Source organism: Triplophysa rosa, linkage group LG25 (assembly GCF_024868665.1).
Source record: "Triplophysa rosa linkage group LG25, Trosa_1v2, whole genome shotgun sequence".
Taxonomy (NCBI): domain Eukaryota; kingdom Metazoa; phylum Chordata; class Actinopteri; order Cypriniformes; family Nemacheilidae; genus Triplophysa; species Triplophysa rosa.
Window position 1 is genome coordinate 8,344,408 of NC_079914.1, and position 13,007 is coordinate 8,357,414.

The window sequence follows — 13,007 nt, forward strand, 5'->3', positions numbered from 1 at the left end:
AGGGCACAATAAATGCTGGAAACCTGTTTCAGAAGTCAAAAGTGGAGTCAACTTCTTGAATAGCTGTGTAGGTATTCGACACTCCTCTTTCTTGTGGTCTCTGTGGATGTCAATCTTTTGTCTTCGCCAGCAGAACCGGTTTATCGAGTCATTCATGAGCGAGTCACAGATATTGAGATTGCCTACACGCCGCATGTTGCCATGGGAACCAGGTGAGTAAAGTATGCCAAAGTCCTAAAGAGATACAATCGTAGAAAATATATATTTTTGTAATTTTTATTCACGTCAACCCGATTTGATTTTACGTATTAAACAAATTAAATTATATTGTAAAACTTGAAAAAAGCTTCAGAGTTTGAGCTGAATTCTCAAATAAACCCCGGCCAGTCACATGTTGCTTTCTTTAATCTATTCGTTTATTTATATTGCTTTGTTGTTTCATGAGATTACCACGTGGTTCCATCAAAGAGTAAAAAAATTAGGCTTCAGGGCCTATGTTTTACATAAAAGAGCTAAATTCATAATATTTTATATTATAAAGTTAACGGATTATATGACCAAAAATGATAATATTTTGTTGGCACACAATTTTGTGGACACAAATACTAATTGTGGGTATAAATAAAGTAAAATATAGACGGTTTCAGCGGCAACAACATAAACGTTACGTCGACCAAACTTAACTTCCGGTAGACCTCCACAAAGAATCAATAACTGTTGAGTAGTTTTAATTTAATACAATATACTAATATACAATAAAATATGAATATAAATTAAATATAAAATAAATTGTTATATTATAACCAAACACGTACTGAAAGTTAACGTCGGGCCATGCGCGTGCGTCTGATAAAACCGTCTACATAGGCTAAAGTTAAAGTATATAGGCTAATAGTACAACGATTGGGGTACCCGCAGTGTTGTTAGTTGTCCTCACTTTATTTCTAGAAATGAGGGCCAAAAACTGCTGTGATTTCACTGAGAGACTGGCGCCACCTACAGACCAACTTTTGATTCAACAGCAACAAAAACAAGCAAACAAAACTGTTACTCGCACCTGTAAATGGACATAAAAGTGCAGAAATAGTACTTGACCCAGCAAATGCTCGAAGGACTGTGTTCAGTCATGCAGAGCAAATCAAAACAAGGTTTGCAGAAAATGTGGCTTCTTGGTGCATCACAAAAGTCAATATTGTTGTTGATGTTATCATATTAAGGTTGTTAGTTAGCCTATTCTTTCATTTTACAGTCAAGTGGCGTCTGCCATTTGATTTCAACCTTTTAAATACATGTTTTTTAATGGATGCAGTGTAAAATCTATGGAATCTTTTAAACCAAACCCGTTTTGACCCCTGGTTGTCATAAGCATGTGGTTCGATTAACAATTGTTTTAAGAATGTGTATGACTCTTGCTCTTTATTGAATTATTTCCTGTAGAGAATATATGTATTCTCTGTCTTGTTATGGACTAAATAGTCATGAGATGTTGTTGGTTGTGTTGTGGAAAAATATCAGTCTTGTAGTTCAAAAAATCTCTCAGACAAAGAAGGTCCGGGTGTCAAGGAGTTAACTTTATTTGCTCGAGTCAAACAAAGTGAGATGTTCCAAGTCATCTAAAAACCAAGTGTTTTCAGTCTACAGTTATAGTAAAATGTCTGAAAGGTGGTCCTTTCTAAAACCAATCAGGTAGTTTCCCGTTATCTCTTATTTTTATTAACCAATTGTTATTTTCTGCCACCAATATATCCCAGGCAACAAGGTGCGTATTTATTCGTGGTAGGCTGGCTATTACCTAATTTTTTAAATATATTTTTATATATCCTCGCCCACCACAATTATGTAATGGTCATCATGACCTGTTTCCCCTTCTTCACCTCCTGTGGTAAAACTGTGGCCTTGCTCAATGTAGATTATAGTCATAGTAACGGGGCGGAACATGCCCAGATTTGGTCAATATGCTGACCAAATTACATAATACCCGTTGGGGCCGGAAAAAGTCCCCAGATTTCATAAACACTGCCAGACATCAAAAACACAGCTGTGCAGGGTGCTTTTCAGAATCTCATACAAATGTGTTTAAAACGAAGAGCAATACATAGTGAATAATGATCAAAAACATAAAGACAGATCAAAAACATAAAGACATATCATGAAATTCCTCCATAGTTGTTACCAAGCTGACTGTTTTTGAACAAGACCTCTCTGTGTCTGTATTACCCAGTTAAATAGATAATATTCTGCTCATGTGTAGGGTTCATAGAAATTAGTTCTGAAACATGGGTAACCATTCAGTGTCACAATAATCACTATGTATTTTAGATCTTTAGATGAATTTTTGTGACACTAAAATGTTGATGTAAAAAATAATCCAAGTTCTTATGTATTTTATCCTTCACTTTAGTTTTTAGTCATGACAACTACAACACTCTTTGTGCTATATTAAATGTATACATTTCAGCTTCAGTGCTGACATCTGGAAATAGAGTGATACACCTGCAAACATTACAATCTAGTATATCCAAGGCAACCCAACATTTCATATGATCTGTGCATTGTAATTTATAAATTATGGAGGACTAAACCTGCAAAAATTGTAAATAAATAAATGTATAAATAAATAAATATATAAACGAATAAATGTAATAATATGAAAATAAATAAAGGAATGAATGGTTTGATAAAACAAAATAATTCGTTTTAGCTATTATTGATAGCTTTAACTTTTCTTTTCTTTTTTTAAATTGATTTATTATTTTTTGTGTCCATTTTTTAATTATTAATTATTATTTTTAGATTATTTTATTTATCATTTCCTTTTATTTTTACATTTATTTATTTATACGTTTATTTATTTTTATATTTATTTATTATCGCATGTATTTATTTCCACTTTTATTTATTTATTCTTGAATTTATTCTTACTTTTCTGTGTCTTGTATGATAATTAGATGGATTGGTCTTGCCTACTATTGGTTCAGCGTAGATTGAAGCTATTGATTGATTACTCTTGTCTTGTTTTGGACTTACGCACGTCACTGACTCACTCACTGATCGTTTGCTTCGTGTATAACGTTAAGTAACTATGGCGGGCGCACAATTAGCTACAGAGTTACAGCATTTAGCCAATGACGATAACCATGCATCAATTGACTGTGTGTCATTCAGATTAGGTGCGCTTATTGATGTTTTATTACAGATTGACGGCGAGATACATATTGTAAAATATGTAAAAAAAATTACAGTACAAACTTACAAAACTGTGAAAAAAAAGTTTTTTCACTACCTAGTGTGCACTACCTAGTGTGCACTACCTAGTGTGCACTACCTAGTGTGCACTACCAATGTTTTGTATTGCAACTATACTACAAGTTAAATATGTAACTTATTAAGTTACATATTTAACTTGTAGTATAGTTGCAATATAAAAAACAGTACTAAACTAATTGCACACTTCGAAGCACACTTCAGACATCACGCCCACAGACCGTTTTTTGTTTTTACTGCAACTATACTACATATGTTTACAAAAATGTATTTAGTAGGTTAATCAATCCAAAGAGTGAACACAACCTTGGTAGTGCACACTTGGTGTTTAGCCTAAAAAAAACAATACTTAACTAGTTGTACAAAGTTGTCAAAATTATCAGATAAAAAGTCATAGATATGAGATACAAAGTCAAAATTATGAGATACAAAAATCGAAATTATGAGATAAAAGGTCATAATTATGAGATAAAAAGTCATAGATATGAGATACAAAGTCATAGATATGAGATACAAAGTCAAAATTATGAGATACAAAAATCGAAATTATGAGATAAAAGTCAAAGTATCTAGGATATTCAATTAAGCATGAAATTGAGATGAGATAGAATGTAGGGTGAAACGTAGTAGTGGTGCAACTGAGTTAGTGTGACACTACCTAAGTGGGCACACAGGTAAGGTGCAACAGCGTAGTGCACACTAGTGATAGTGTATGAGAAAAACTTTTTTCACAGTTTTTTGGCCAAGTTTTGTAAGTTTGTACTGAATTTTTTTTTACAGTTTTAGCATAATGTCTTATGAAATTACATATTTCAAAATTTATTCAGTTATAGAAAGTCGGTTAAATTATAAATACAAAATCGATAAGTTCTTAGTGCACACTAGGTAGTGAAAAAACTTTTTTCACAGTTTTGGCCAAGTTTTGTAAGTTTGTACTGAATTTTTTTTTACAGTTTTACATAATGTTTCAATGTTTTTAGCCTACTAAATACTTTTTTCAAAGTTTCACATAATGTCTTATAAAGTTACATATTTTCAAAAAATTATGAGATAAAAAGTCATAATTATGAGATAAAAAGTCGAAGTTATAAGATACAAAAATCGAAATTATGAGATAAAAAGTCATAGATATGAGATACAAAGTCAAAATTATGAGATAAAAAGTCAAAATTATGAGATAAAAAGTCATAATTATGAGATAAAAAGTCATAACTATGAGATAAAAAGTCAAAATTATCAGATAAAAAGTCATAATTATGAGATAAAAAGCAGACTTCAGACGTTACGCCCACAGACCGATTTTTGTTTATATTGCAACTATATTACATGTTTACAAAAATGTATTTAGTAGGCTAATCAATCCAAAGAGTGAACACAACCTTGGTAGTGCACACTTGGTGTTTAGCCTAAAAAAAGCAATACTTAACTAGTTGTACAATTCAAAGCACACTTCAGACTTCACGCCCATGGACCGATTTTTTTAAAGTTACATATTTAACTTGTAGTATAGTTGCAATATAAAACATTGGTAGTGCACACTAGGTAGTGCACACTTGGTAGTGCACACTTGGTAGTGCACACTAGGTAGTGAAAGAACTTTTTTTCACAGTTTTGGCCTAGTTTTGTAATTTTGTACTGTAATTTTTTATACAGTTTTACATAATGCTTCACAGTTTTTAGCCTGCTAAATACTTTTTTCACAGTTTTACATAATGTCTTATAAAGTTACATATTTAACTTGTAGTATAGTTGCAATAAAAAAAACAGTACTAAACTAGTTGCACACTTCGAAGGACACTTCAGACGTTACTCCCACAGACCGATTTTTGTTTATACTGCAACTATACTACATGTTTACAAAAATGTATTTAATCCAAAGAGTGAACACAACCTTGGTAGTGCACACTTGGTGTTTAGCCTAAAAAAAACAATACTTAACTAGTTGTACAATTCAAAGCACACTTCAAACTTCACGCCCACGGACCGATTTTTGTTTATACTGCAACTATACTACATGTTTACAAAAATGTATTTAGTTGGCTAATCAATCCAAAGAGTGAACACAACCTTGGTAGTGCACACTTGGTGTTTAGCCTACTAAATACTTTTTAAACAGTTTTATATAATGTTTTATGAAGTTACATATTTAACTTGTAGTATAGTTGCAATATAAAACCTTCGTAGTGCACACTAGGTAGTGCACACTTCGTAGTGCACACTATGTAGTGCACACTAGGTAGTGAAAAAACTTTTTTCACTGTTTTGGCCTATTAATTTTTTTTACAGTTTTACATAATGTTTCACAGTTTTTAGCCTACTAAATACTTTTTTCACAGTTTTACATAATGTCTTATAAAGTTACATATTTAATTTGTAGTATAGTTGCAATAAAAAAAAACAGTACTTAACCAGTTGTACACTTTGAAGTGTGCATATTTGCCCAATAAAACCATTTGATAGCATACATCAAATTAGTTTATAAGACATAATGTAAAACTGTGAAAAAAGTGTTTTTGTAGGCTAATCAATCTAATCAGTGAACACAACTTTTCGAAGCACACTTTGAACACAGTTAGTCACCTGTTGTCTAGTTCCATAAGATGCCACATGGTGTCATCAAAGAGCCAAGAAAATACATCCAGGCATCATTTAACCAACTAGTCTCCACACTGAGGGGTTGTGTGAAGTTATTTATTTCCCTTTCGGTCACACAGGTGTCAACAGAGTGAGAACATAAAAGTCAAACCCCACAAGGATAAAACTGGTAAATAATACTCTCTTTTGTATTTTGTATGGCTCTCATCATTCCGATAATGTCCTGCAGCAATGCTATATACCTGGTCTATAGTAAGCCCAAGATCTGCATGCTTACAATATGGCACAGGTTAGTTTTTCTATTGATGTTAGTTTGTTTCAGTTTTGTTTTAGTAATTAATAACACTGCACCTTTTTTACAGTAGTGAAATTAGGAATATTTTGATTATTTCCAGGTGAAGGACTTTTTACGGTAGTATGTTGCTATGAGTGGAACATATTTGCACTGTCATGAGGGCTGTAGTTGTGACTTGGAATTAATGCAGGCATTAAAATTCTTTGGATTTAATAACTTGCTTTAAATGACATCTTCTTAAAGTATGAGCATTGTATTTTCACAAGCATGTGAAAATATACGTGTTCTTATTTACTAAATGGTCATGGGATTGGTTAGAGCATGCAGACCACTTTTTTGGAACAAGACCTTACCTTACTGTGTCTGTTTTACCCAATAGAATGTATGGTTAATAGAGATCCTAGACACTATAAATGACTTAAAACATCTTTCATGGAAAGGCAAAGCTGGAAATCACTTTCATAACCTAAGCTCCAGTCTGATTGACTGACCTAATGCAACTTTAAAGAGGAGCATGCTGTTTCTTTTTTTAGTTTGCTTGGAAAAAAAAGATGTGTTCACCTGTAAAGGCACCAGGTTGACATCTTGATAGAATGATAGAAGGAGCACTTGGAAAGACTCTAGTACCAGACATTCATTAGCAAAATTCTGCTTTATTCTGCTTTAACACCAGTTTGACTTTCAAGAACACTGTATATTAAGGATAAATCTGCCTCTAAATTAATGTTTGGTGACTTTACATATCGCTTCAGTGGTCTCTTTCTAGTCTAGGTGGAAAATTTCTGACCAAAATGAACTCTAATGTGGACTAGATGACAGACCTAAAAAGAATTCCAGTGTAAAAGTATATCTCTCAGGTAAAGATGTACTCATGTATAGAGTTCATGAGAACAGTGTCTTTAACATCATTGAAGACGTTCCGGATGTTGTTGGTGTCTGTGGCGCAGGTGAAGTGACAATAGATGCTTTTGGTATTATTTGTCTCACGACAAACCGCCTCGTGTCGATATAACTCTTTGATGAACTTCTTTGCATCTTGTGCGTCTCGCCGTTTGCCTGAGGATGGAACCAAAACACAGAAAATCATGTATCAAATGCAAAGCATAACAACATGTTATTTTAACTGCAGTTACGACAAACTACCTGTGAATTCAGGATAATATGTTCTTAAGTCAGAGATCTGAATCTTTTCGGCCAGGATGTCTTCCTTGTTCAAGAAGAGGATGACTGAGGAATTACAGAACCATTTCGAGTGGATGGTTGTGTAGAACAGAGACAAACTCTCCTGCATGCGATTCTGCAGTCAAAAAGTGAGAGAGTACACAGAAGATCTTCATTAAGATTTTGAATGCTTGTCAGCAAGGTATAGTAACATTGTAGCAAGATTTATACTGTAGTGAATGTAAACTATTAAGATTTAAAGGAACAGTTGCACTAAAAATGAAAAGGATTACAGAAAACCGTCGTGTTACATACTGTAACTTGATTATTGAAACAAATTATAGTTTAATTACTAGTTTATGGTGCTTTCACAGTGTTTTTGGAGCTTGAGACCCCCAGTACCCATTGACTTTCATTAAATGGCATTTTTAATGTCCTTCGATTTATAGTGCTACCACTAGAGGTCACCACACTATTGAATGTTTTCTGATGGGATTTACCTTTCTTTCGGCTGACTGTCATAGTTCACTTAACATCTGAGGCATGCAGAGTATGCATATTTTCAGATGACAGACTCTTTACATTCTCTGCATATTTTGAGGTTTTTCCAACCGTTTACAGACACTGTCACGCCATTTAAATGCTGCTAAATGTCACCGTTTCAGTGGAACACTGAAGTTATGCAATATAATTCCATTTTAATCCTGACAAAGTATATATCATTGGACAAGCTCTAAGAATGTAGATTTTATATTTCAGAACTGTTTTGCAATAGAAATCACTTAGTAAAAGCAATTTTCTCAAATGTCACTGGGCCCATTTGGTACCATTATAAATATATTCATAATCATATTTTATTGTAAATTTAAAAATAAATCTAAAAAACTTCTATTTCATTGGAAAGCTCCAAGAATGTCCTTCTTATATAAAATGATGAAATTTATTAATTTGTAATTTGTATGCAGCAAACCATTGGAGCCTATATGACACCTAGTGGCAGTTGTTGGTGTAACGATTCAAATGATCCCAGAAACCGCATTTTTTTGTGATATCAGCTTGAAATTTGACACAAAAAATTCTGGTGTTTTTTTGATGAGAAAGGGTTTTTTTATAGATTTTTTTAGTAAAATAAAACTATGTTTATTGATTATTTTATTATTATTATTAATGTACAATTAAACTGCTATAACTATTTTTTTAATTTCATTTTTCAAATCCAGACACTTTTACAATAAAGTATTGAATCTCTTCTTTAAAAAAAGGCCAAGATTAGGTCTCTAGACAAAAGCATTCCAGAGTTACACTGATTTAAAAGTTAAAATCACTTTTTAGCCCTACCCTCAAAAAAGGGGACCGACAGCTACATTTGTCATGTTAAATATTATTTCTAAGACTGCTGAAATAATCTGCTTAAGAAAAACCTGCAACTAAATTTCTTGATCGCTTTACACCCCTCAAGCGGTCTTTTCTTACCTAGGGTGGCGGTTCTTGAAGAGAATAAGCTGCAATATGATCGCACTGTCAATCAAAGGGATTTACCCTCATACCAAATGCCAAGATTGAGAAGAAGAGATGCAGAAACCTACATCCTTGTTGGTTTCTTCCAGACGCTGGTCATACTCGCTGAGGGAAGCTAAAAATATGACTGATGTCACGTTCTCAAAGCAGTGGATCCATTTTTTTCTCTCGCCCCTTTGCCCTCCAACATCTACAATCCTGCGAAGAGAGACATTTGATGGATTTTCTAATTTCCAATCTAATAAAATGTATCAAGTCACACAAATAAAAAAATAAGAAATCACATCCATTGTCGCTATTGTTACCATTCACCCTCTAAACCTGTTGTGTCAGTAAGTGGAGCTCAGCCGAAACAGAATTACAGGGGATTTCTCACAGGCTACCCCTTTAAATCTTTTCCTCATTTCTTACAGATAATAGCTCACCTTGATTACGGCATTTGGTTTTGTTTGAGAGTTTATCCTTAAAATCTTTTCCTTCTTTCTTTGAGACATGAGTACGTGCGTTCTTATACTCATGAATGCAGTGATCATTTAATATTACAGTTTAACATAAATTAAACATTATTTTCAGAAGTATAAACTTCTGAATAGTACTTATGTAACAACATTTTAGGGCTGTCAAACGATTCATCACGATTAATCGCATCCAGAATAAAAGTGTGTGTTTACGTTTGTCTGTGTACTGTGCATATTTATTTTGTATTAATAAACACATACACATACATGTGGCATATGTAGGAAATATTTGCATGTATTTATTTATATTCACCAAAAATGTAAATTATTTAAATGTTTATTCATTTTTGTATTTTGATGTGCATGTTTTTATAAATATAAGATTAATATGCACAGTACACAGACATGTATTAAGTAAACACAAACTTTTATTCTGGATGCGATTAATCATTTGACAGCCCTACATTTAAGCAATTTTAACCATATCACTTTGTGTTTATTTGTTAGAGAAACCTGACAGTCATTATTCACTGCATAAGAATAGGATATTTCTAAGAATACCTGAGGGTGATCTTCTCCAAATGAAAGCAGTGGTCTGTTATACCAAGAGTGGGGAATCGAACCTGGAGAACATCTTGATCTGTTGGGACATAGCCTTCAGCCGAGATGCGGTCCAAATTCTTTATAAAACTTTTTGATTCACAAGAGAAAAATCGATATATTGATATGTTGTTTGCACTTACAAAATGTTACTGAACTGTGCTTTTCATTCCAAAATGAACAAACTGTGATCATCACACTTACTAAGTTGTGGAATCTAGAAGCTGATACTCTCTGCGTCGTTGGTAGCAGAACTGAATGCCTTTATCGACCCAAAGTTGACGGATAGCATCTACGTGGCCTTTCTGAATCTGCATTATCCGATGTATATCCGTATCTTCGAGCAGCTGGAAAAGCTGGGCATACGTCTACAAGATTTCACAAAAAAACTTAAATTAATATATTACAGTCCTTCGGTTTGAGATGGTAGCAAAAGACCTAATGCAAAGAAAATGTATTTTCCTATTAGCAGTCAATATATTAAGTCATTTAATATTTGTTGTTAATATATTACAGTATTGATATATATTAGTTGTTAATATACACAGTATTACAATATGTTCAATAAAATATAAACACTTGGTTTCAATATATGGAAATCTTTTATAATATAATGCATTATATTTATGCATTATATGTATTTTCATATATTTTTGTTTCATAAGAGGCAGTTTTATGCAACAAACATTTTTTTCTTTAGACATCTTATTTTTAATATGTTAGAATTTCCTTTTTTGCCTTTTTTATGTCCGTTAAAGCAGCCTAGGCCCATCAATGGCTGCATTGTTACATTGTGACAACTTACCCCATGGAGCTTGATAGCATGGCTTCCAATTGGGGCATGTTGTCACAGACTTAATTTTCTGTAGGAGTTGCATATTTGTCTATATTTGGTAGAGAATAGTAATTAATATTGGTCACCTCGTTTTGCGAGTTGACGTAGGGAATCTTTAGGGTAGACATAGCCTGTGTCATTGCCCTCAGAGCTGTGAATATATTCTGGAAAACCAGTTTAGTGTAGCCACGCCTCTCATCTTCTGAAAACCCCTTTCCATGAATGATCCTCATCTGCTTCATAAATGTTGTCTTTCCGCTTTCACCTGTGCCTAAATAAAAACAAAATATGTATAGCACATACTGTACACCTGTAAACAACATTAAAAGCTTCGACAGAATGAAAATAAATGCGTTCGGTGACTAATGCTTTAAAAGGTATTACTAATGCACAGTGGAATGCTATCTGGGCGCTAAAACAATTGAGATTTTGTCAGAAACAATTGGGTGTGTTTGAATATTTTCTACACTGTGCACAATGTCTTTGTTTCCTGCAGATGCTTTGTTTGAAAATGTTGTGTTTGATTCAAATATATAATAAAAGATATTTGCATAATTGGTTAAGCCAAACCTGCTGTTTGAACTTGAGGATTGACTCGGGTGTGGCAACAGCTGTAGCCTACTTCTCGGAGGGAGGCGATTCAACTTTTAATCGCATGACAAGGTTCATGTTGTCATTAGAAATAAAATATATATAAAATATACTGCTATCTCACCCAATAAGATCACTTTGATCTCGCTGCGTTCTCTTTTCTTCTGCTCAGCAAGCATGCGTTTGATATCTTTGCTTATTTCGATGGCGTCCCTCTCCTCATCAGACAGACAACAGACGAAACATGGCAAGTAGTATCGACCCATTTCTTCTAGCTATAAAAATAACATAACTGCAAAAATTTAAAGAACAATTCACACATAAAAATGCAATCATTGAAGTTGTAGCCTAACAGTGGCATGAACTTTATAATGTAGGTTAAAGATTTAAATGTAAGCATAATTGCATAAACATGAGTTTTGTTTTACGTGCTTTTAATAAAATAAATATAGCCTAGTATTTTTCATCTCTAACGAAAATATTGAATAATGGCAACACTTTTATTTCATTTTAATTTAACCAATTCAGAGATAACAATAATGAAATACAACTTTGCATAATTACATAAAATATACCAAAAATACATTCAAAGTCATCTGAACATATAGAAGAAAAGATAAAGAAGAAAAAGAAAAAAAAGAATAATGGCGAAAATAAAAGAGGACTAGTTAGAGGTGACGTATATAATAACTCACCTCCACGCGCAATCTACTACTGCTTAAAATTGGAATCAACATCCATCTTTCTCCTTAGTTAACTAGGACTTGGTCGGCTGAGGCTTGAAGGAGTTTCCCCAAACGCATCCAGACGTTTCTGTTAGTTTCGTTATTTTCTTCACTGCCGAGAAACTACTTGTTTTTCTCGAAAGTCTTCCTGCATTGCGTACAGATATGCAGTGCCATTGGCAGCTCAGAGGAATGCCTCCTGCCTGACATTATCTTTATACTAAAGTTACAGCTACTGTTAGTTGGTGTAGCTGTAATAGTGTGGTGTTTTGTGTAGCCTGAATACTAAGTATTAAAGCAGAGTTACACAGCCATGAAATAGAAGTTTGTCAAGGTTTCAGAATATGTTGAATATGTATAATTTCGTCAAAAATCAGTAGGGCGAACAGACGTGCTATTCTGAAATACAAACACAGCTTGATGCATTTTAATTTTCATGTTAGATAACTGCCTACATTTTCTTTCAATGAAAACGTCACAGTCATGGAGAGAGAGCTGTGATTGACCTAATTCGCAAATTTCTACTTCCAAACTATTTCCACATGGTGTCGTTAAAGAGCTTGAGACCAAATCCTCCGTCTTACGTTTCATGATAACATCTCTTACTACTACTGTAACGGATCTAAAACACCACATGCCTTTTTTGTGAATGGTATGAAGGTAAAACTATAAGCATGTTTATGAGAACATAATATGCGTTTAGTTGTCATCTTAATAACGCTGACAATGTAGGCCTAGATAAAAAATAAATAAATAATCGCAGACTTCAGATAGCGTTTATTTGTGCATTGAGCAGACACCCACGCCACGTAGCCTATATGCTAGTTAAATATCTGTGTTCACTAACCTAACTACTTATCTGGTGACGAAATGCGATGTGTTTTATGATACGTACAAGGGGAAAACTCAACGTATATATGTTTAAGTAAGAATGGGCGTTGTCCATTCAGTCGAATAGCAGGGTT

The 13,007-nt window shown here is 33.4% G+C and overlaps 1 protein-coding gene across 2 annotated transcripts; it reads right to left on the bottom strand.

Annotated features, from left to right (window-relative positions):
* Positions 1-6,791: 6,791 nt before the first annotated feature.
* On the bottom strand, positions 6,792-12,551 carry LOC130548418 (guanine nucleotide-binding protein subunit alpha-11-like). 2 transcript variants are annotated; one of them, XM_057325168.1, is made up of 8 exons: positions 12,013-12,551; positions 11,442-11,592; positions 10,813-10,997; positions 10,096-10,259; positions 9,853-9,981; positions 8,902-9,031; positions 7,298-7,451; positions 6,792-7,210 (listed from the first exon to the last, which is right to left on the bottom strand). In XM_057325168.1, exons 1-8 carry the CDS (start codon positions 12,052-12,054, stop codon positions 7,008-7,010), a joined length of 1,158 nt encoding a protein of 385 aa, XP_057181151.1. In that variant the 5' UTR covers positions 12,055-12,551; the 3' UTR covers positions 6,792-7,007. The 2 variants fall into 2 exon arrangements, with proteins under 2 accessions (XP_057181151.1, XP_057181152.1); XM_057325169.1 differs by having other exon boundaries at positions 11,442-11,609; positions 12,013-12,546.
* Positions 12,552-13,007: the final 456 nt, after the last annotated feature.

Coding starts and splice junctions, on each gene's coding strand:
- LOC130548418 (XM_057325168.1), bottom strand. CDS start 12,054: ATGTTGATTCCAATTTTAAGCAGTAGTAGATTGCGCGTGGAG. Junction 10,260..10,812: donor ACGTCAACTCGCAAAACGAG/GTGACCAATATT, acceptor GAAATCTTGTAG/ACGTATGCCCAGCTTTTCCA. Junction 7,211..7,297: donor ATATTATCCTGAATTCACAG/GTAGTTTGTCGT, acceptor TTCCATCCTCAG/GCAAACGGCGAGACGCACAA.